This window comes from Rissa tridactyla, chromosome 2 (assembly GCF_028500815.1).
Source record: "Rissa tridactyla isolate bRisTri1 chromosome 2, bRisTri1.patW.cur.20221130, whole genome shotgun sequence".
NCBI classification, from domain to species: Eukaryota; Metazoa; Chordata; class Aves; order Charadriiformes; family Laridae; genus Rissa; species Rissa tridactyla.
The window spans coordinates 149,545,088-149,570,020 of record NC_071467.1 but is presented as its reverse complement, the minus strand read 5'-3'; the positions used below and the strand labels follow the sequence as shown (position 1 = coordinate 149,570,020).

General features: G+C 43.7%; 1 protein-coding gene across 1 annotated transcript; it reads left to right on the top strand.

Moving 5' to 3' along the window:
- Positions 1-2,706: 2,706 nt before the first annotated feature.
- LOC128906238 (uncharacterized) lies at positions 2,707-24,891 on the top strand. The gene is made up of 4 exons (XM_054193250.1): positions 2,707-2,832; positions 12,778-13,316; positions 14,658-14,724; positions 19,409-24,891. The coding sequence occupies exons 2-4, from the start codon at positions 12,855-12,857 to the stop codon at positions 20,926-20,928; spliced, it is 2,049 nt and encodes a 682-aa protein (XP_054049225.1). The 5' UTR covers positions 2,707-2,832; positions 12,778-12,854; the 3' UTR covers positions 20,929-24,891.
- Positions 24,892-24,933: the final 42 nt, after the last annotated feature.

Here is a 24,933-nt window from a genome sequence, read left to right as displayed (position 1 = left end):
AGTCAAAACGCTTGAATCAGTACTCTTGTTTGCACTATCACTGATATGATGTTTGCTTATCCAAAGGCTTTTTTTTTTTCCTGAAAAATATTGTTATTAAGATTCAGGTTTGAAGTTAAATTCTGTTCTTATTTTTCCCAGCAGTATATAAACACCTCAATTTCAGTAGAGTTCCTCTTGATTTGTGCTGTGACTGCGAATATCATGTCTTATGTCATTTCATGAATTATTAGCCTGCAGGTGTAGCTATGCTGGGAATCATCCCCAACTCTATAGCTTTTCTATGCCATTTCTGAAGATGATCCAAAGATGAGTTTGCATCTTAGGTAGCTTTATATGCACTGGCATGGGTCCCCAAAACAATACATCTGTGATAGCAATGTATTGGCTGCAAAACCAAGGTTCTCAAGGAACCTGAGAAAATACTGAGGTATTAATTCAGAAGAAAGAATTAGCTCATGCAGAGCTCCATACTATCACAGCTGGGCTGTGGATTCCTTGCAGGGACAGATCCTGGAGGTTTATCCCCATTTATTCCATGTCTTTTTGTGGTAGAGATATTGGAAACCATAGGAAAACCTAGGATCTCTCAGGAGTAGTTGACCCTCGACTCCTACTTCACTTGAAGCTCAGGGCAGAGAATCTAGGAACTGTTGGGCTTTTCATGTAGGACTCGGTTTGGTAGGGCTTCCAGGTTTCCCTGTCGCAGGCAGGAGCCCTGCAACCTGGCACGTCACCAGCCCCACAGAATTCATCTGGTGGTGTCACCACTCCGCGTCTGGAGCCTTTGCTACTGCTGCTGCACAGCATTTCAGTTTTGACAAGCTGGTGTCTTCAAAAGAAATAATGCTCGGTCAAAAAATTGGCCAGCCAGTTTTAAGTGATATATTTGGTATGCTTTTTCTGTAGCAAGGGAAACAGTAGATCAGCCAGTCTGGATTAAAAAAATGGAGATTCCCAACAAATTTCAAATAGAATTTGTAGGGGGGCGGGGGGTGGGAAAAGAACAATGTGCTGTTTTTCCTCTTTCCTGTATAAGTGATAGCAAAGGGACTGTGTGGGAGCATTGCAAACATACTCTGAAGGGGTTTACACGTGCGTGAGCCCGTGGATGGAAGGAAGCGAAAGATAATGAATTAATAAATAGTATATTCTGTAATTGTTCTTCTGTCCATAGCTGTTTTATCTGTGCTGGCCAACTTCCCAAAGACAAAATGCGGCATCGCAGTTAGTGCTGAAGTGGACACATAGTTGGTGTCGCTTTCCCCCAGTAGCATGTGGAAGAGATTAGATAAGTGAGGTGGCTCCTGCTGCGGGGAGTTATTCACGCTTGGGAGCACTTGAAAGGTATGCTGATTCTCACACATCGGTGTGAGCGCTGCCAGAAAGGGTCTAGGAAAGCTGCTTTATCAAAAAGCAATACACATCAGCCCAGCCGCACGGCCGATTTAAAGTCAAAATCAGTCCTCTGCTTCGGTTTATGCTGCGGCTACAGGTAGCCTCAGATTAAAAAACGGCAGCTGCCGATCGTGGTTATCTTTGATGTAGGTTCCTGACGATCAAATGAGAACGGAGAAATCCAAACTACCAGTAAACTTTTTCCAGCTGCGTGAAATTTTCTTTATCAGAAACTGCGTAGCGCGTGTACTGTATTCCTGTTGTTTGGGGGTCTTTTTTATTTTCTTCTTTTTTTTTTTTTTCAGGCGAAATAAAACCACTCGGAATGAAAGCCAACCTTTAAGACGTGTGCTATCCCTGCCGGGCGCCTTGGGATAGCACTTAGGGCGAAGACACGAAGATCCCGGCGGGAGCGGCGGGGCTGCGCTCCCCCCCGCTCCCCCCCCGCCCCGGGCAGCCGGGAGGGGCTGGAGGAGCGAAGGAGTTAAAGGGAGGCGCTTGGGAAATCTGATGCTAACGAAGCTCCAGGAATGTTGCACATTTCCATTCCCCTCCAGCTTTCGGAGGAGGTCAGTCCCCGCTGCGGGCAGCTGCTCCGAGGAGCCCTAGCCCCGAGGCCGCACTTGCTCCGGGCGCTGCCCCGCACCTTCCCGCAGGTTACGCCGGGAGACGCCGGGAAGAGACGGGACGGGGGCGGGGTAAAAAGTTTTTCCAGGATTTGGGATGCTCTGGCGGGACCTGCAAAACCGAGGGGGCGAGGGACGAGGTGGGGGTGTCCGCGTCTCTGCGCACCCCGGGCTGGGTCGGAGGGAGCGGCGGGCTGGGGCCGCCCCGCAGCGAGGGACAAGCTCCCCCTGACCCGCCGCTGCCTCTCTTCTCTTGCAGGCGCGGCGGAGATGCCGGGGAGACGGCTGTGGTGGGCGCGCTGCTGGCTCGGCGTCTGCCTCTCGCTGCTGGGCGCGGGGGGCGGCAGCCCCGAGCCCTGCCGCGGTCCCCCCTGCGGCGGCGGCGAGGCGGCCCCGCCGCCCTGCCGCGGGGCCCGCTGCGGCGGCCGAGCCGGCCGCCCGGCCCGCTCCTTCCTCCACACCGCCACGCCGCTGCGGCCGCCGCAGGGCAAGGCGCCGCCCGCCGCCCCTCAGGCCGCCCCGCACCCCGCCGGCAGGGGGGGCGCGGCGGAGGCCTGCCCCGGCGGAGCCTGCGCCACCAACGGCACCCGCCGCGACTGCCAGGGCCTGGAGTGCCGGCTGCCGCCCCGCCTGCGGCCGCGGCCCCGCGGCCCGGGCTGCGCCGCCCCCGGCGAGGGCTGCCCCGAGCCCGCCCTGCTGCGCGCCGCCGAGAGAGCCGCCCAGTTCGCGGGGGACGACTTCGCCTACGCCGGCCCCGAGCTGGGCGGTGGCGCCCTGGGGGTGCAGCTCACCTGCGACGTGAAGCCAGGTGCGGGGCGGCCTGAGGGGGCCGGGAGGGCAGGAGGGTCCCCCCCGGGACGGTGGGCGCCGAGGGCCGGGGCTCTCCCGGGGTCCCCGCAAGGCCGCGGCGGCTTGGCATGGGTGTCCGGGAGCCGCCGTCGTAGGGGTGCTGAGTCTCCTCACGCCTGGCGGGAGTCGGATGAGCCGAGGGGCTTGAGCACCTCTGGGTGTCTGGTAGGTACACCGGACCCCCTCATTTTGGGAGGTGAATCTGGCACTGGTCTCTGTGATGCATGGGTGAACTGCTGCCCTGGCGTTTCTCCCCTTCATCTCCCCCCCACACACACGTGCACATGGGAGACCCACAGCAGATTAAATGTGGCAAAACCTTTTTTAGTACTGTTTTTAAACAAGCGTTAAGACCTCTAACCCTCTTTCTCTTTCTAGTCTGGTATTCCTGGGGTTTTTACTTTATAGGGACATTGTACAAGGCTTCAGTGGGGTGTGTAGGTTCCATAGCCAGGATGAATGGACTGGTGCCCTTGGTAGGAAACTTGCTACTGCGGACAAATTGTCTTGCTGTAATAGCCAGCAAAAAAAAACCCCAAAGAAACTGCAGAGCCCCTCTTAGAGAACATCGTTCAGAGCAACTCATCATTTGACAAGAGCATAGCTCTGGTTAGTTCAGTATGCCTGGAGGAAGCCAGGTACATCCATGGTTATACTCACAGGTCATAGCAGAAGGAGTTCTGTAATTGCCTGGGATATGTGGATTTACCCACATGAAAAGCACCAGCAGATCTTTAATGACCGCAAAGCAGTTTGGGTTCTGGTTTAATGCCTTATCTGGAAGATATAAAATGTATGAGGAAGGGTGATTTATTTTATTCCCCATTGATGTTGAAAGCTAATGGGAAGCATGAAGAAGGTCATCTAAACTTTGTCACATCCGTGTGGCTAATCTGAGGGCTGTGGCTGCTTCAGACACCAGAGCACATGCCAAGCCTTGTTACCAATGTCTACTTGGTGAAGTGACATCTCTTCCAAAGCAGACTCCAGCACTTAGTGGCAGTTCCAGTCACAGGGCTGAGTTTTAACCCCCGCCGGTGCCTAGTGCAGTGACACTGCCTACCTTCATCTTGCTTGATACTGCTCCCAAATGTCTTGCAGAACCTCTGTATGCTTTGTGACCAAAGGTGGACAGAAAACAGAGAAGTCAGTATGGTTAGCCTCAATTTTCTCTGCTTCTGTGCATGCTCTTTGTACTATAATCATAACTGCTATGACTCCCTTTTGCAAAAGGACGCAGGATATTTGCATTTTCTTTGTTCTTACCAAAATCCATGTCTGTGTAATACAAGCAAATAATAAGGGCATTCTGCATGGACAGAAGAGACTAATATTCCTTAGATGGTGCTGAAAGCAGACATGCTGTATCTCCGTGAAGGTCTTACACAGAGCATCCAGCTCAGCATGACCTCTTTCTCCAAACATCCTCTTATTTTTTGGCTGTCTTTAGAGGACCTGAAGTAGTCTGTGCTGCCCAGTCTCCAGTGCCATCACCACTTCCAGCTAACATGGTGAGTTACATGCACTCCTCATCTAGTCCTTAGGGTTGGGTCCTCTGTCCCCTCTGATGTGGGCCAGAGGAAAACAGAATAAGGGAAACTAAAGCAAAAGGGTTGGAGAGTGAAGGTGCTGGGGATTTTGGAGACGACGCAGAGTTCAGTGTACTCTTTCAATTTTATGCTTTTGCAGGCCTGGTGCTGGGTGAAGTCTTGGAGGAACAGAAGTGTGGTTAGAAGTTTCCCTTAACAAAATCCTTGAATGCATCAAGAAAGGATTATACCTTATGGCCAGTGGCAGTCATGGATTTGTGCATTCATCTCCTTCCTGTGTCAGGGAGAAGCATGCTGTATGTTGGAGGGAAAGCAGTGTATAGCACTACCCACTAATTTGCATAATCTCATGGAAGGCGCTGTCAGCATGGAAGCACACAGCAAGCAAACCTGTGATAACACATGAGCTTCTTTGTATGAGAAAGACTTTTCAGATGAGGACAACTGCACCCTCAGAAGTTCTCCCCTTGCACTGTTTTTGCCTTGTGGGCAGGGAGTGACACTGGTTGGCACCAGCCCACACCCAGGCCCACTGGAGCAATCATGGCTGCAGTTGGTGTGGATGAGACCTGCTGTAGACATACTTCTGCCCAGACTGGACACAGGACGTATCTACATGTTTTGCCAATTCCAAAGACTGGACCCAGGCCTTCATAAGGCGGCTTTCTCTCCTAGGAGTGGGTGAATAGCATACTGAATTCATCAACATCTACGAGAAATTCCATGTTCTTGGCATAAGGAACAAAAAAATAAGCCATATTGACAGTCTTTGGTTTCCTTCAAGTCAGTGTACGGGCAAGCATCCGGTATTCTGCGCTGCCTGCAGCCTCTAACATTCTCTGCATTTGCCTGAGACCTTTTTTTTGAACACAGGTTGGTGGGTTTCCTGCATTAGTGCAGAGAATACCTTGTTCAGTCCCCATTTGCAGCTGGAGTGGTGTGTCTTGGAAATGAGCATGGTTCTGCTTAGCAATTCCAGCATGGCTTGTCTACTAGAACAAACAGAACAACAAATCAGACATCTAATTTGGGGAAATGCATTTATGATTGGAGAGAGTTGCCGCTCAAACAGCATACAGCGAACATGACAGGGCAAATGCAGGTAAGGATCATGAAGAGCGTATTGTAATTTCAGTCTTCTAAAGAGCCCTACTAGGGGAGACTGAGACCTCACTCAAGAGCTGTGCCCAGTCTGTATGGTGGAAATGATGTCTTTTCCTGCCATGAATTTTTGTGGATAAATTTCATTATGCAGGTGAGGCAGGAGTCTGTCTTACAGATGTGTAATACGGATGTAACTTCATGGAGAAGAACCAGATTCAGGGAGAACTGCCCGTGGTGGTCAGTAGCATGTGGGGACCAGCAAGAAGGAAATTTCTGAAGGAAATCTAGGAACCTCTTGAGGGCAGCAGTGAATATGCTGCAGACAAGCTTAGCTGAGCTGTAGGAGTCATGTGGGTTAGTCAGAGTGCACAGAGTTGCCTCTAGTACTCGGAGTAGCTGCTGTGTCTTCCCAATCCTCTGCAGTCTCTTGTGAGATGAGGCTGCTCTACATGCTCAACATATGACTTAAGTGAGGCAAAGAAAATACAGCAGTATTTTTTTTCCTGTGCACAGTACATCTTTTGCATGACTACAGGATGATGTCTTTACATTTTACAGACAGCGCAGGTATATGCCTCCAACCCAGGTAATTGTACATTGATTTTAGCCTCCAGGAACTTGTCATGCAGTCGGAAAGAACACAAGTTTATGACAGATTATCTGCCACCTCTACATCCTCACGCATCCTCCTAATTCTTCCTCAATTAATCACCCCAAAAGAGGAGGATTCTCTAGCAGCCATGTGCAGACAATTCATTTTAGGGATTTCTAGTGTTTTTAGATCAAGTATAAAGGCATGGTTAATTCCTGGTGGAAGAAAGAAACAGAAGGCTGGTTGGCCCTTCATTTTCACACCTAAGGTCAAAACAGCTGAAAATAGAGGAAACCATCTATCCAAGAAGAAACAGGTCAGTGAATGTTCCTGTCTTTCTCTTGTTTTTAGGGGAACACTTCTGTCTGGTTACCATTTCAGCATGTCACTCTAAGGCCAGCCACACGGTGTATTTGTTTGCCATTCCCATCTCCTCAGACAGCAGGGGAGCTGGAATACACTACCTTGGGGACCGTAAGGCCTTAGTTGACCATCCACAGTTGGAGACCTGGTGGCCTACCCTATGGGTCATGCCTATGACTACCAGCTCTGTGACAGTGCATGAGTAGATTTGCAATGGTTCTTCAGTCACTAAGAGAGACCTCCCCTCCAGTTTACCTGGCGGAGGAGGCTGTGTTTTGGTGAGCAGAATAATCTTTTATTCGGTCTGTTGCGTAGCCCCATTCACATGAGGTGCAGTCTACTTGAATGCTTGCTGAAGACCATGCCCGATGCCAGCTCTCCAAGATACAGGCCAGTATCAGGGGCTCTAGCTGATCTCTAGCACTGTGTCTGTAGGCTCATCTGCATGAGGCAGGTGACTGTTACTCTCCACCAGCTGCCTGCCAGAACCAGCACAACTGTTCTGTGGGGACACAGAAAATCATCATCTTTTCAGCCAGTATCACCATCACCGCAGCTACTACCTGGAAAGCTCCTGCCACCTGCAGCTGAACCACCACTTCTGTTCGCCAGGTGAAGATGCTGGAGTGCAACTTTTACTTCCTTTTCAAGTCAGATGAATCCATTCCTCTGCAAGATTGTCACTGTTACTTCTCAACAACACCCTGGGTACACCTTACTTCTGATGAAAGACTGGCATCCCAAAAGATGGAATGCACAGCACCAGTTTTTGTCGTCTTACCATTTGTACTCCTCTGTGTTTCTCTCCTCACTCACTAATTGCCATTAAATCCTTAATTTTTCTTATCAGAGCCATTGTTCTATTGTTTTCTTTTGTGCAGACTTCTCAGCAGCCAGAAACACTTGCATTTGGGCAAAAAATGTGCAGCTGCTGTATCTCATACCTGGCAAACCTGGGGAACAAGGTTGTAGGTTCTCATGCTGTTGCTATCTGTGCGATGAGCAGTGTCTGCAGCCTGCTGCTCTCTCATCTCCTGTGGTTACCAGAAGTGGCTGGCACCATCAGATGGCCCTGTGCTCTCCAGTCCCAATCAAGATCTCACCTTCCCTTCCTCACAGTAGGATCACTGCCTGCTTGTAGCCTCTGCCCCTTGTGCAGTGGCAGATGGTGCCTGAGTGCTACCTCGTCCATGCAGCATGCCTTCAGGGTGATGTGTCCTTTCTAGGCTTACTAGGGAAACACAGCAGAGGTTTGTATGTGATAATTATGTTTGCACCGTGATCCTGAAAGCACGGAGCGTCTATTTGCAAAACAGACCTTGCCACGGCTGTGTGGCGTGTGTGTGCAAGGAAAGTAATACTGCATCTGTGGTCATGGGAACATCTGAGTGTTGCTGGTGGGCGTACCTGTTTGATGCTTGTCTGGGCAGTGTGGAATGGTACTCAAGTGGGGTTGCTGGCATCTACTAATGTGTAAACATCTCTCGTGGTGGAATTCTTGTAATTTTAGATGTATGCCATAGAGACATCCCCATCTGACATGTTCACCATGAGAAACAAGACCACATTTAGGGCACTCTGCAGCTGAGCTATTTTAGACTTCTTGTTCAGAATTCTTTTGGCAAACAAGATATCCCTTCTGCTTAATTGAATGTAGTTTATTTTCAGTAGAGTCCTCTCTTTCGTACAAGAGCTTTGCTGTGCTCTCTGTTGTTCTGACATTGTGAACTGCCAATAGCACCAACTGTACTACTGTGCAGTGAAGGGCCTCTTCTACTGGTAAGTATAAGTTTTGTCATAGTACTGCAAAATGGATAAAAATGAGAGAAAACAAATAGTCACAAAGAATTTTTTAGGCCCTATATTCTCACCAGCTGAGCTTTAGGCAGCCAGAAGGAGCAAAGCTCCTTGACTGACTGGAATGTAGCTGTTGTTGCAAAGTTCTCTAAGTCCGTTTAGGGCAGAGATAGTAGAAAGCTGGTCCATTATGTGAGTAAGCTCCACTGCAGCCAGTACTTAAAATTATATCTGTTGTTACTGGCAGAAAGTCAGCAAGTTACTTAAAAATGATCTCTACTTTGTCTGGTGTTGAATCAGGGCTTTAGTTAACCTTTCTTTGCTCTAATAGTTTTGCTCATGTGTGTGAGAAAAGCCCAGATCCCCAGGACGAGAAGAACTCAATAACCCTGTCTTAGAAGTGTCTCTATTCTCCCCTTCTATACATTTGTGATGGCTGGAATCATTCAAAATGTTACTGTTACTGGTCTCTAAATCTCAGCCACTGAGAACTGGAGGAAAAGTGGTTTTGGAAAAAAGTGGTTTGGTAATATGTTCTTGACTACGGGTTTCACTCCCTCTCACAGTTTCCCAGAGGCAGTTCCCTGAGCTGACTTTTAAGTGGTGCAGTTGGACTCTTCCTCAACTCTGTGAAGGTTATTTCTTTTTTCCTTTTTCATTGAGAAAGAGGGTCAAAAGGCCTAGAGTGGAATGCTGTTACTTTCATTACTCTTTGTTCCTTACAAACCTGGATTTGTTAACATTTCAAGCTTAAAGTCAAGATCATCTCTTTCTGAAGTTATTGATAAAGGCAGACATATATGCCATTTGACAGTAGATGCGATGGCTGTTAGTACTATGTAGAGTTCGTTTAGATTTTAGGCTTTTGGGTATTATAAGAATATTCTGCTCATTATTTGCTATGTTTATGTTATTTTTATCGATAACTGTATTGCAGTACTAGCATGGAGCCCTGTTCTCGTATGTGATCCCAGCATGTAAGGAATCATATTAATGCAGGACAAGAGGATAAAGTCCCTCTCAGAAAACTTACAGGGAGATCTACCAAGAAACAATTAAGTAACAGTAGTCAACATGGTAGCCAAAGCCTCAATACGTCAGCTTTCATAACTATTTTTCTAGGTGCATATGCTTTATTTGGCCAGGTAAAGCTGCCCCTTTCCTCACAGACTTTCTGTCTGCTTTGAAGACATAACTCTTACTGATACATGGGGTAGTCCTTTTGCACTGTGTTGTCACTTGTATAGCCAAAGTACTTGGCAAAGACCTGTGCTCCTCTACCTGTATTCTCGTCTGTAAGCCAGACTTCTGAGAGCAAAAGTTTTGTGAGAAGGAATTTGTTCATGCTTTCCAACTTCTAGAACAAATTGAGCCCACATAGGTTGATGAAAAATCTTAATAGGCAATCACAGTGTGCTTGTATCTGTTAAACCTATGGGCTGATTTCAGGGATATTTGACAATGGGCAGAGGTATTAAAAGTAGGCAAGGTTGCTTAAACTTTGTAAGAAGTGATTAAAGAGAGGAGAGAGTGGAATGTGAGCATCTGAAAGTTTGCCTCTAGCTGTTAATCCTTTCAGCTGGCAGGACAAAAGCAGCTTGGTTGTTACACTGTATTCTGAAGAAGAAAGGTAGCAAAGATGGTGCTACTTCTTTAGTCAGTCAAATGGAAGACACAAATCCACAGAGAATCAGATGGTATTGGTTCTGCTTTTCACAGAACTACTTGTTCATAGAATCATAGAATGTGTTGGGTTGGAAGGACCTTTCAAGGTCATCTAGTCCAACCCCCCTGCAGTAAGCAGGGACATCTTCAACTAGATCAGGTTGCTCAGAGCCTCATCAAGCCTGGCCTTGAATGTCTCCAGGGATGGGGCCTCCACCACCTCTCTGGGCAACCTGTTCCAGTGTCTCACCACCCTCATTGTAAAGAACTTCTTCCTAATGTCTAATCTAAACCTACCCTGCTCTAGTTTAAAACCATTGCCCCTCATCCTGTCGCTACATGCCCTTGCAAACAGCCCCTCCCCAGCTTTCCTGTAGGCCCCCTTCAGGTACTGGAAGGCTGCTGCTCTAAGGTCTCCCCGGAGCCTTCTTTTCTCCAGGCTGAACAAACCCAGCTCTCTCAGCCTGTCTTCATAGGAGAGGTGCTCTAGCCCTCGGATCATCTTCGTGGCCCTCCTCTGGACTTGCTCCAACAGGTCCATGGCCTTCTTGTGCTGAGGGCTCCAGAGCTGGACACAGTATTCCAGGTGGGGTCTCACGAGAGCAGACTACAAGCTTGGGGAAGAGTGTCTAGAAAGCAGCCCAGCAGAAAAGGACCTGGGGGTGCTGGTGGACAGCCAGGTTAACATGAGCCAGCAGCATGCCCAGGTGGCCAAGAAGGCCAACAGCATTCTGGCTTGTATCAGGAATAGCGTGGCCAGCAGGAGCAGGGAAGTGATCGCACCTCTGTACTCGACACTGGTGAGGCCTCACCTCGAGTACTGTGTTCAGTTCTGGGCCCCTCTGTACAAGAGGGACATTGAAGTGCTGGAGCGTGTCCAGAGGAGAGCTACCAAGCTGGGGAGGAGTCTGGAGACCAGGTCACATGAGGAGAGGCTGAGGGAACTGGGCATGTTTAGCTTGGAAAAGAGGAGGCTAAGAGGAGACCTCATTGCCCTCTACAGCTACCTGAAAGGAGGCTGTAGAGAGGTGGGTGTTGGCCTCTTCTCCCAAGTGAATAACGACAGGACCAGAGGAAATGGTCTGAAGCTGTGGCAGGGGAGGTTTAGATTAGATATTAGGAGGAATTACTTTACTGAAAGAGTGGTCAGGCACTGGAACAGCCTGCCCAGGGAGGTGGTTGAGTCACCATCCCTAGAGGTATTTAAGAAACGTGTAGATTTGGCACTTCAGGGCATGCTCTAGTGACAGAGATTGTAGGGGTTTTTTTTTTTGTGTGTGTATGATTGGACTCAATGATCTCAAAGGTCCTTTCCAACCATGAAGATTCTATGATTAAAATAGAGTAGAGGGGGAGAATCACCTCTCTGGATCCGCTGGCCATGGTTCTCTTGATGCAGCCCAGGGTGCAATTGTTAGATGGAAGGAGATCTGGGGGTATGATTTACCAGGTATTTCAACATCTGGAATTTCCAACTTGACTGTGGACTGTGGCCTTTCCTGTATCATGGTCTTTACTTTCTCAAATCCAGTAACCTGCAAACTACCTTAATATTTAAGTGAATACTGAAAAATAAAAATTGAAATATGCCTTATGCCATGAATAAAAGTAACTGAAAAGCAAAATATTTTAGGAACCATTAACCATTAACTGGCTCCGACAGTTTGTTGCTCAGATTTCCTGAACCTAATTGATGTCCATGTACCTTTTAGCCCCAGATTGATTTTATTTTATTTATATATGGGACAGTGACTTTCTGGATGTAGTTGAACTTTTAACATGTATTGAAACTGCTGCCTTCATTTAATGTCCCCTAATTATTGTATTTGAAGTAAGAGTGAAGAGCCTTCTCGTATCCACTTGCTTTAGAACACTTGTAATGTAGCACAGTTGTCTGGTTTCTTTTTTTTTTTTTTTTGAGCCTGAAAAGTCCTACCTGCTGTCTCATACTGTAGCAGTATTGTATGTTAGATGTTCCTTGCTGCCCTTTTGTGAACTTTTCAACTTCTTCGGTGCCCTTTTTTGAGATGGGGAACCAGGACTGCATGTTGTATTAAAGATGCTCTATTGATAAATATAATGTCATAATGATACATTCTCTTCTGTTATGTGTTCCTGTTCTAATTAGTCCTAGCATTTTATTTGCCTTTTTGACTTCTGTTGGGCACTGAACTGTTGATTACATTGCTCTGTAGCCCAGCATCTGTATCTAGATATATTACCTCAAGATTGTTTCCAAGTGGTAATAATAATATTTGATGTGTGGTACAATAATATATTAACATTTGATGAGTGGTACAATATTTGATATAAAATGCTTAGTTTTTTTTTTCAGTGGTGCTGCATTTCACCTTTATCTCTTTTGAGTTTCTTTTTGCTATTTTATTGCTGCTACTCAGTATCATCGACTCCTTTTGCAGCTCTTTGCAATTGACCCTTTTACTACCCTTAATAGCTTAGTATTCTCAGCAAGTTTTATCACCTTATTTTATCACCTCTACAGTGAAAATTGCCCATTTACTCTTTACTGTATTTAAACACGTACATAAGAATGATTAATCTGTTATTGAACCCTAGTGATGATTAATTTATGCCCTGAAACATGGGGCTTGATTACGACTTTTTAAATGTCTACAACTATAAATGTTGCTGCTTATGAAATGGATGACCTTGTGGTCCCATGAAGGGTCTACAAAGATTGTAAAGGAACTGGCCTTATAATCATGGCTTGAATTTAGTGAGACTTTTCATTAACTTATTAAAATCTGAATGCCTTTGAAGAGATAATACAACAAGCTGGAAAATTACTTTTCTTCAACCATTTGTATTTCAGGCGAAAATGAAGTTCCATCTGAAGATGCCCTAATACTACAGCTGCACCTTGCAAAAGGGCATGAGAAATTTACTGAAATGCTGAAAAGCCAACAGCAGATCATTGTCGATTTGCAGCAAAAACTTGCTGAACAGCAGCACATATTGGTTAGCCAGCAACGGGAGATTCTTGAACAGCAAAGAAAAATGTATGAGCAAATGGATCTGATCAAAGTCCAATATGGCATGCTTTTTGATACGGTGAAACAAATGTCTTTTCAGAGTTTGCAAGAAGATATTCAAAATTATTTTGAAAGTCATCTTCAAGGACTTCAGAACCAGGTCAGAAATCATCTCCAGAAGTCATACTCTGTGCATAAAGTAGAAGTGGATGCAAAAGTGATTAATGTTGGGGAGTCTTTGCTGGACTGTGGCCTTTGTGAAAGTGATGAATTTTGCAATTTCCAAAAGACACCTTCACAATGTGAAAAATGCACGTTGTGTCCTGCTGGTTTTTTTCAAATGGCCGAGTGTTCTGCAAACTCTGATCGGATTTGCCAGGTGAAATATAATTCTGTATCTTTTAATTATTGCTTATGAAGTATTGTATTGGACATACTGGGATAACATTCTGGAAATAACTACTTGGAGAGCTAGAGAGATGCTGTTTGAAGCATGTGCTTTACTGAACGGATCTATGGCACTTCAAAGTCTGCCTGAGGTTTTTTGTGGGTTTTGTCTTTACCATTTACTGCTCTAAATGGGGCACTAGTTTGTGCCTGTTGGGTATGATGCTTTCCCAAACCTGACAGGTGGTAGGACTTCGATTCTTTTTGTGATGGTAGGAAAGGACATCCTAAAACACGTATACTTATGCATGCTAAATTTGTTTATTTAATCCCAGTCCACTCTACAGGAACTTCTAGACATCTCTGAAAAGCAGAGGAAGGCTTTACTAAGCAAAACTAGAGGTCAGATATTTGTTTATAAGTTTGGAAACAAAAGTTGTCAGTTAAAACAAGTGTAAGAACTAGTTACAGCTTAAATATAGCATACTAACATATAAAAATACAGAACATGAATTGTTCATTATTAAATACATTTTATTATAAAGTACATTTTATTATACAGTACAAAACCAGCATGTAAGCAAAATAAGATTGTTCTTTGATCACTTTATCTTGTTTAGAGATCCTTCAATATATGGGGAAATTGATATTTAAAGCAGTGTCTTGTTTGCCAAGTGTTGCCCCCAATTCTTAGCTTAATATGAGCCTGAACAGCTGGTGACCTAAGCCCGAGATACTTAGAGGAGAACCTGAAAGAGTTTGTCTGGTTCCCTTTTCTGCTGGTCTCAGTTTTCTTTAATGCTAGCATTTAAATGCAAATATAGCATGTTATTCTTTCCCCTCTGCATTCTGTAGGGTGAAAGGAGGGCTTGTTGACAGGAAATACTACTTTATCATATGCCTTTCTTGTGTGTTTTTCAGTTAGCACCTTCCTCCCAGTCTAAGTGTCTTTAAGAGCCTTTCCTAACACTGTCTCGATTGTCACAATGCCCTTAAGACCAGTCGGGTGATGCATTGCTCTCGGGGATGTGGTGTTGTCTTACAGATCATGCATCATAACAAGCATTAGTTGTGCAACCGATCCATTTAGCTTGTCATCTGCACACTACTAGCTTTCTGTGGACACGACGCAGTCTTTTTGAATACCTTGTTAAAACAGGTGGCAAATCCAAAACAATTTGTCTTGCTCCAACATACTTATGAGATCAGCCCCTTCTCCATGCCCACACCTGCCTCTTACTGGCAGATGGGTGTCACAGAGCCTGGAGAAGTGCCTGTTTCAAATTTAAGTTTTTGCGTTGAAGTGCTCCAATATGATTCTTGTGATTTACAGGACAGAGATGAATGCACTGAATCTCCAAGCATTTGTGGTGAAAGGATAAAATGCCTGAATACGCCAGGTAAGTTTTATTCTCTGATAGTTAAAAAATGAAGATAATTAGATCTTCAGGAACAGGCCAAAAAGATAGATAAGGACCCAGGCCTATATGTTTGTGAGTCATGACACGCTCAACTTGGTGGAGTCAAAGGGGTTGGAAAACACTCAGCTCTAAATTGATAGGAGTTCTGGTGGACGGTGAGCTACACTGGGCATCATATCCACTAGGAGCATTAGATTGTTCCTTTTACCTTATTTTCCTGGGGTTTTATATGCTTTGGTTTTAATTTTCGCTTATGACCTGACTTTCTTCTTGTTTATGCTGGTGCAAATGGGGTCAAAATCAAAGATACTATTCCTAATGGAGAAAAATAGTTGTCATTTTCCTTCTGCTGCACTGGGGTAGATATTTGATTTGAGCTAATGAAGGTTCTTATAAGACCTCCCTCCATCAATCTTGCTCTCTTTTAGCAACAATATTGTCAAATACCGGGGAATGATCAACAGTTTCCATCATTTGCAGGGGCTTGGGGGAATTTTTCAGACACTTAAGAACAGATTTGACTGCAGTTCTGCACTGCAGACATTGCCTTCATTACTTCTCATGGCAGTCAGACACAAAAGAACAAAACTAATAGACATATTGAGCAAAAGAGGGTGGCGTCTCTGAGGGGCAAAGGCTATTTTCAGCTGATTGTGAGTGACTTTGTATTATTCCTGTCCTGCCACTGGTGGAGAAAAAACTGGGAGGGAATTGGTCCTAGAAAAGGGTTAAAAGAGGACATAGGCTCAATTATACTCTCCTTACTTCCTCTGGGCAGGAACTGTGGTGGGTTGGCTGGTATTACTACAAAAAGACCACAGGAAACTGGAAATGACTAGAGGAAGAGAGCACTTAGTGTTGCTTTATGTGGTGGATGCTGTAGAGGAGGTACCATCAGCCTTACAAAAGAGGCAAGACGCTATTAGACAGCCTTATCAGTCAGCAGTTAGAGGCAAGACAGCTTAGGGTACAAAATTTGAGACAGAACATTGGAAAGGTGTAAGGCTTTGTCTCTTCTTTAGTATGAGACCGAGTTCGGTTAAGTTGGTGGTTTTGTGGAAGGAAGCCCACAAGGCCCCAGCCCAGGAAAGAACCACCAATGTGGTAGTCATTTGGTGTTGCTCTAGTCTGTGGCTTAGAAGAGGGAAGGCTGTAATGAATTTATCCAGTGGGCTCCCAGATGGGGGGACCCAGACCAAGAGTGAGTCTATACAACTGCTGGAGGAAAGTTAAGTGAAGGCAAAGTACTGCCAAGAAACAGATGGATAGTGGTGGTGTGTCAGACCACAGAAAGGCAGTAGCAATGTATTTGAAAGGAACGGTCTCTTCCCTTTATTACTCCTCTCCCAGGCTTGTAAAGATGTGAAAATTGTGGCTTGTAAAGATGTGAAAGTGAACTATTTCCCATCACCTGGATCAGGAATCAATGTTCTCTCAATGTTGTCGCCATCTGTCATGGAGGAGAGAGTGTTCTTTTTTATTTGTGAGGACTGCTAGTTTCAGCCTGTCTGTTCACAATGGCTCATTATCTTATACAAGTGCAATTAACTTGTCAAAAGGGAGGCTGAAACTGAATGTCTGTTTTGGGTACTGTAGGGGAGATAGGGATGTGATCTGACATATGAGTTCCAGATGTTGTATGTGGTTTCTTGAGCTGCACGCAAAGGTTGTTGCATCTGTAGCAACTCATGTTCACTGTACAGTGTGAAGGGAGACAGAACAAAGAACAATAAAGAAACATGCAACTAGGAGCCTGTCTTTCTTCACCCTTCCGCTTCCCTCTACATCATACCTTCTTCCCCTGCTGCTTCTTCTTGCTTTTATCTGAGATGAGAGTTGTTAGGGTATTTGATTAAAGGCTGGTCATCAAGGAGAAATGACAGTTGGAGGTACCCAGTCAGTGAAAATGGAGTCCGGTGCATTGTTTCCTTCTTAGACCGTCACAGTGGTCAGACTGTTGTCTTTGGTGTGAACCCACCAAGCGGAGTCAACCAAAGGCGCTCTCCTCACAGTGCCATGCAAGCTAAAGAGAACTTACTGTGGGATGCAGGGGGAAGAGTAACGAGAACCTAGACGGGTAGCCCTGATTTGTAATTAGCTGGGTTCATTTGTGATGATCCAAATTTGACATAGAGGGTGTAAAAAGAGGTGGATTCCCATACTTAATCTGTTTGAATGTCAACTTTACATCAGGCAGTTAAGAGTAGTAACAGCAGAAAAATATATGCATGGCTTACTCTGATTGCCTTGCAATTGCCTGACCTCCATGAACGGCGAGGGCTGGTGAATGTGCTGCAGAGACACTTGGTTTCACAAAAGCAGCTTGAGTATAACTGGGCTGTTCACTGTTAAACCAGGTGCAGCAGTGCCCAGAGCAGGAGCCAGGAAGAGGTGGGAGAGGTTGTCAGGCAGTAAAGAGAAGTGGGAAGCAGTCACAGCATGCTGCTGTGCTAGCTTTCTGATGTTTGACTATTGTTTGCTGCTTGACCTCTTCTGGGCACGGGGTAGGATGCTGCTCTTGTCACTGTGCCCACAGTGTAAAGCATCTGTGCTGCTTTGAAGTCACCTATTTGAAGTACCTACAGGGGGAACACCTGCTGCAGATCTAACTAATAAAAGACTAGACAGCAAATTGGTGAGAGTAGTCACCCCATGTATTTGTAAGACCCGATATGTACAAAACTCCTTAAATATACATTAAAATATTTTAAAGAAGCAAATAGCATAAAAAGTATATGTAGGCACTACTGCGGGTCTTCTCTGCTATATGAAGCAGCTGTATTTGTGTATTTGGTAGCATTTCTTAGTGGTAGGGGAGCCATGGATACGAGAAGTAGAACTGTTTAGGAAGTGTCACATTAAGCAATTACACCATGGTTAAAACTGATTTCAAAAGGAAAGTTTTTCTGGGATTGTTTAGTCTGTATTCTCTAGAATATTCTTAGTTGAAAAAATGTGATCTTATTTATTTGTGGTTTGTTTCTTGTAAAAAAAAAAAAAAAAAAAAAAAAAAAAAAAAGCCAGACACTTTCAGGGGGAACAAAGTGTTAAGTTTCTCTTGACTTTTTTCAAATGGCAAAATCTTACTGTACTGCAGTGAGCTCTTTTGAGAAAATGATACTTGGTCTCACAAAGAATGTTCTCACATCATAAATTGTATAGTCCTACATATCAGTGTTACTGGAGAATCATAGCTTAAGTGAATGAAATATAAATAGAATAAGAAATATGAGGGTGAATATATGAATCCTTTATAAATTAACACAGTATCTGGTGTTCTCTGCTGAATAATGGAGTATCAGAAGTGAATTTTAGCCAATATTTTGACCTCTCTTGTGGGCCAGGTGCGTGTATGCTGCTCTGTCTTGCAGTTTGCAGTACGTGTGGCGTGCTTTTCTGCCTGTATCAGTGGTTTGTGTAGCCAGCTCCACCTTGGGGATGGCAATGGAGAAAACTGGCTTGTTGGGGTCCGTGTCAAGTGCTTGTAGTCCCAGTCTCAGAGCAAATTCCAGCCCAGCTATAGCAACTTTCCAGCTGAGGAATAAATCAAATATATGACACAGTATTTAGATAGTAAAGGATATTTAAGAAGAGCTATAAGAATGATGATTATTGAGTTTTGATTGTGGTGGTAAAAAAGCAGAAGTGAGTGCATTAGCAATTAAGCTTTGAGGACGAAACTGCAAGTGGTTATTCTTTAGGGTGCCTCAAATCCTGTGTATTGATTTAGATCCTGAAGGCTCCATGCACAAAAGTTCTGGGCACTGGTCGCTAGAGCTGGAGGCACTGGCAGCTGGCGGTGCACTTGGAAAATTGCCATAGAAAATTACAGGCTGTTTTTAAAACCTGCTCTTCGGGTGCACGTTCTTTGATCCACCGAGGTCATGGAGTGCCATTTAACACCACAAAATTGCTTTATGTCAAATAAAGTAATTTCAAATGGCACCACTAGAGATTCTCGTTACTATTTGCAGCAGTGTTATATTTTAACTTCAGACTGTCGCAACCACTGCTGTCCTGTGTCTTAGGGCAGTGTTTTTCCACCTTTTAAATGTGTGGACTTCTGCATAATGATGTTAAGCCTGCTGTTTACAATTTTCTTTTTCCTAGCTGTCTCTTGCAGGTTCTTTAAAAATTGTACACAGAATACCTGGGACCCATGTCCCTTGGGTTGAAAAGCACTGCTTTAGCAATTAACAGCTACAGCAGTGCTGTGCCATAACATGGCTGGGCAGGCAGTGCACATTTCTCCTTGCATAGGGCAACTCTCCGTTAGCTGAAAATATCTTTGCTGCTCAGCACACCAATTAGTCACCATGCCTTTCACCTAGGGGAAGGGAGAGCGGGCCCTTCCAGCAATATCATTGTATCTGGTACATCGCAGGGTTTGGTTAGAATTGCCCCTATACAGCCCTATCTTGCTCGTTTCCCACTCTAAACCGGTGGATTCTACTTGGACAAGGTGAGTTACCCATAATGTTTCCTCTGTTTGCTCTCAAGGATCCATTCATAGCACAAAGTGATCTAAAATCATAATTGTCTTCTGTTGTCTCTCTTTTGATTAGATGTGTTATTGAATATACTTGATATGTTGAGCTGTAGAGTTCTTAGATTTATTGTTTTAAAGGTACGACAATAAAAGTTATCTGTTTCCTGTGAACAGGTGGTTTCCGATGCCTTGGAATTGCTGAGAAAGATGCAGCTTTGGGACTGTGTGGAGAGGAGTATTTCTTTAACAAAGAAATGCAGGAATGCCAGGCGTGTTTAAAATGTGAAGATGGAATGGTGGCCGTGCCTTGTTCCACTGTCAGTGATACGGTTTGTTCAGCAACCAGTGAAAACAAGCTCTCAGAGTCTTGGGCTGCAAACATCATTCTACCCTCTGTGAAGTCTGGCATCTCTCCGGTCTACTCTGGCTTGAACTTGAAGATAAAGGCGAAGCTTCCCTGTGAAATCCTATCCGTTGAAGATAACAGCCTGGTATTCAGGCAACATGGTCTGTTGTGGACTGACCTAAATTTTGCAGTAAAGCACAACTGCAGGAATTTTTTGCAACTTTCCTTAAAGCTAAATGGCAGTGAGGAAGGCTATGAACTGAGCGGTGTTCGCATTGAACAGCCAGAAGGAAAGTATTTCCAGAGCACTAGTTTAAGCAGTGCTGCTGAAGTGGAGCCCAGCCAAACTCTTTCTGTGTATTTGAGGAGCCCCAATCAATTCTGCAATCAAAGTAGAGACTTAAATATTTATGATCTTAATACCCCACTCAGTTTGTTTTGGTTGTCGCATGACACAGGTGCTGTGGCACTCAGTGCACAGATGTCAACAGCAATACATTACCAAACCAACTATCGACCTACCTTTAAAATAACATCTGTTTCTGACCCTTACATGCTAAGTTTATCTCATGATGGCAGAGCTATAAAGTTCACTGAAACCGGCGTTGTCAAATTTGTGTTCCACCAGGCATTGTATTCCATGGGTCATACATGTGTCCGGGAGGGCTTCTCCTTAATTTCTTATATCAATAGGAATGGTACCAACAGAGAATTAATGAATGTGTTTAAATCTGGAGTAAATTACAGAGACACATCAATATCTGCTTCTGGGGCCACCAAAGTTGGTGCTGGAGATCTGATTAGCTTTGAGATACTTTCTCCTGCACAGTGTAATGTTCGGTATTTTGGAGATAGTTCTGGAATTAGTATGTTTAGCCTCATCTGGATTCCTTCAGCCGTTTCTAGTGCCATATCAGCCACAGTTTCTGTTACAGGTCTGCCTACTGGAGCTGTGAGAAACAAATTACTGGATTTCACCCAGGTCACATCCAATGAGAAACAGATACAGCTGGTTTCGTCTGGACAGCTTGCTCATAAGTATTTCATTTTTACCGAAAAGGGAATTGCCAGCCTTGCGTTTAACTTAAAGCTAATCCACTCATGCAATGTGCTCAAGATGACTCTCAATCAGTTGACCATGGATCACATGCAACCCACAGCAATCGCTCAGCAGATCGGAGGTCAGATGCCAGAGGGAAGCATATGGACCAGTGTGTCCCTCCGTGCATCTTTTGCAGTACACAACGGAACACTGATATCAGTTTCTCTTGACTGTGTGCGTGGAAGGATCAATCAGATCACTCATGAACATGGAACCAGTATATCTATTTTATGGATTTCATCTTAATTTATGTACAGTGAAGGCAGCACAGAACTGGTGTTTAAATTGCATTTGGATTCTACTCTGATTCTATACATATTTGACACCTTGTACTGTGTTGACATAAGCAGGTTGTCTCACTAAAATGCTCTCAATTTTAGGAATATTTAAATATAATCTTAATTGAACGATCAGTATTTAAAAAAAGCTTTCAGTATTCCAAGATTTTACTTCTAATATCTTCAGGCAGGGGAACTTTGAATTCAGGTCAAACTCTCTTATTTTTAATAAAGCAGTCTCTTAAAGTGAGTTATTTCTGGACCACAAGAAATTGCAGGTGAGGGTAAAACCATACCTTTTAGTACTGCAACTGAAAGCAGCACAGACAAATAATGGAAACCTGCTTTCATTTTCTTCACTGCAGCAGGCTAATAGCAAGACTAAATGCACTTTGAGGTTAATTTGTCTACATCTTATAAAATGTTGTGCTTTCTATAAATGGAGAGAACATATCTCAAACTAGAGGTTATACTATGGTGACACTGGAGTATGCATGCTTAGTATTGTAGACATGGACATGGGTCAAAAAAGGAACATTGTTTTTGCAAAATATAATAATTTCTGTCAGCAAAAACATTAGAAATAATGACTGTTCTGATTTTATTTGGAAATAATCTGCATTTAAGTAATTTGGGAAGGCTCTTTCCCGTTCTTAGTTTTTGACACTGAAAAGTTGCAGAATGAAAAGGAAGGATTTCTGTGCTGAAAAGTAAGAGTATATTGGAGAAAAGAAATGAGTATTAAAAGAATGTCTTGAAAATGAGACTTTTGGAAATTAAGCAAATTTTTATTCAGTTTCTTATAAATGACAAAATATTTTTCTGACCAAAGAGGAACACCGTTCACAAGCATGCTTACTTTGCTGAACAGGTACTTCATTTTAAGAGGTGGTTGTTCGTTTTTTTTTTCCTTAAATCACTCAGCTGATTCTAAACAGAAATGATGTATTCAGTGACACTGACTTTTGTCTTCTTCCAGTTCATCCATCAAACTATTCCTTCTTTTTCTAGTCTATGTATGTAGAGTGTTTTCCCTCATTTTCTCCTTTCTCCTCCACAAATTCTGCTTCACTCTCTCATTTCTTTTTTTAGGAGTAAATGGCATGCCCTGTCACATAGCTCAACTATTTCCAGCCTCCTTTCACCCTCCCTACTAAAGAACAGATGTGTGTATGTCACATATGTAATTACAGAGGAGAGACATTAATAGGGCACCCACAGGCTGCCTTACATCAACCTCACTGTAAGAAGGAATACTATGCATGATGTAACTTTAACGTAGGTGTCTGCCTGAGTACATATATCTGAAATATATGTACTTTCCTGTGCGCTTCACCTGTTTTGGAGTTTGTCACACTTTTTAGTTTCCTCCTATAATTTTCTGTGGAAGCACGAACCCAAATGCAAGACTTGTATCTGGTGGTTCTCTTTTTACTTGTAACTTTCTAACTGCATCCTTAACACTCGTGGTTCTCTTTCCCTCATCCTTTTTTCTTCAAGTTTATACTGAAAGGTATGCAGGCTTTGGACAAATTGCTCTCCTGCTCCAAAGAGAGAACAGTAGTTTTTCTTGCTTTCAACTGCAAAGTCTAAGCAGTCCATCACAAGATACCCCACTGGATGTTGTGTTGAAGCCAGCATAAGTGCGCAAACTGCAGTAAATTCAATCCCGGTGTCCCTGAAGTCTATGACAGAGGTCTCGGTGCCTTTGTGTAGCCAGGCTCATTCATTCTTGCAAGGACGTAAGGAAGGATAGAGTAAAGCTAATATTAAAGGTGTTCAGCATTTGTGAAATATTGTTACTGTTCCAGATGATATTTTTAGTGGTAGAGGAAGACTTCTGGAATGAGAACACATGTATCTATTATATACAGAAGAGCTGCATTACCTAGGAGTGGAGTAGTTTTTCTGGGTACTTCACTCTGGAAGTCTACTGAGATTGAACAAAGATGAAATGGCGCAGGCGTTAAACTTTTCTGACATATCCATCTGCTTAGTAAGGCAAACTAGTGAAATGTTTCCTAGATGATATCAAGGCCATCATATCTTCTCAAACAAACTCCGCTCTACAAAGGGATGATTTCACGAGGAGGGGCTCAAAGGGCTTCTTCCTTGCAGAAGCAGGTAGCTCATGTCTGTACAAGGATGCGCATGACATAAAGAGGAGCTCTGCAGTGAGCAGACCTGGGTGTTTCTAAGGTAAGGCTTCAGGGGAAGACAATTGAAATTATATGCTTGTGGTTTTCTTTTAGAGGAAGTTAAGAAAGTCAATTTCTCACAGACAAATGCCTTTTTTTTTCTTTGCTGTTTTGCTGTATGTAGTTGGGTTACAGGCTGCCACTCCCCTGTATGATGACAGCTTAAGAGCCATTCTAGTTTAAACCTGTGTAGCAGACCTCAAAATTTGATGTTGGACATAGTCTGATACATCTTTAGCAAAGTGCAGATGTTACTTGAATATAATAAGCATTTGCCTATATATAGCGTATAGCAAATCTAACGGCATGATTTGTATGAGTATGCTTTATTTGAGTGAGGTTGTGATATCAGTGGAATTGCTTGAATATGGAAGAGACTGATGCTCAAATCCTGTATTATGTACGTGTTGGTTGGTACTTGCATTTAAATGCACCATTATTAAAGGGTACAGAAACTACCAGGGAGGTACAAGTGAACATTCTTACAGCTAAGAGAGATTGCAGAGTATGAATTCTTTAGTGTAGTAAATCTCTGAGGATTCTGGGGGGAATGCGCATAATTGCCCTTAAATTCAGAGTAGATTTTTAGGTGCGCAATGGCAGAAATGCAGTATTTTGCACCCATCTCGTGGTGATAATGCATCTAATACTGTTTTGCCAGTGTCATCTGTGATAAGGTATTCACAGGATTAAAGAAAAAAAGTCTTATTAAATACATAATGCTAATTGCAACTTGCAGCAAGCTTAGCCTTATTTCAGGCAAGAAAAGGCTGATCATTTGAGCCGCTTTTGCATCTCTCCCTTTCGGGGGAAAAAAAAAAGCCTGAGTCCATAGTTGAGGCCACTGGCTGACCTTGGTTATAGTGACATGAATTTAGAGTAAGTGTGTTGGAATCAGTGTGGATTTATGATAGCCTAATTAACAGCACAATATATAGCCTTTGCATCTATGAAAATGATATATATTGCCTCATACCATGCAATGTTAAGTGGTGCACTATGATCCTAAATAAGATGAAGTTCAAGACGCATCAGACGATATACAGTGAATGCTAATTTTATGGCACTTATCCCATTTGCTGTAATAAATTGCATGTTTTATTGACAGGTATATCTTATTAATTATATTTACAACCTTTGAACTTTTTTAATTCATTTTTTTCATATGGTTTCTTTCTATTAGTAGCACAATGTAATACTGTGAAGTACGGAATTAATTAAAAAACTTTTCTTTGGCATCTTTTTAGGACGTTCATGAATATATTTTAAGTAGCTGGAGACAGGCTCTCCAATCCTTTCTGCCAGAGAGCATTTGCAATGGAGGTGTTCATAAAGTAGTAGATGAAGTATGAGGCTGGCAGAATCTAGCTGTACAGAAAGAGCTGAAGTAAATACATCCAGGAAGGCAGGTGGTTATTTTGTTTATGTTCTGGCGATAATGGGCAACAAGGTTGTTACAGAAAACATGACCATTACAGGAGGAAAATAATTTAGGTTGTGTAGTGCTGCTCATAACAAGAGGAAAAAGGATTTGGCTGACAAAGACCTGCATTGTTTTGTACTGTGAAACATTTTGCAAATTCAAAGATTTTTCCTGAATATATTTTATTACCTCTACAAATTTTTTTATGCTTTCGATGAAGTCAAAACTGGGCAGAATATGTTAAGTCTATTTTAATATTGTGGATGCTTCCTCTGTTCTGTGGTCTCTGCAGATTGCAGTACACTGTCAAAACTACACAAGTTTCAAGTGGTGCTTTTTTATTAAATTTCCT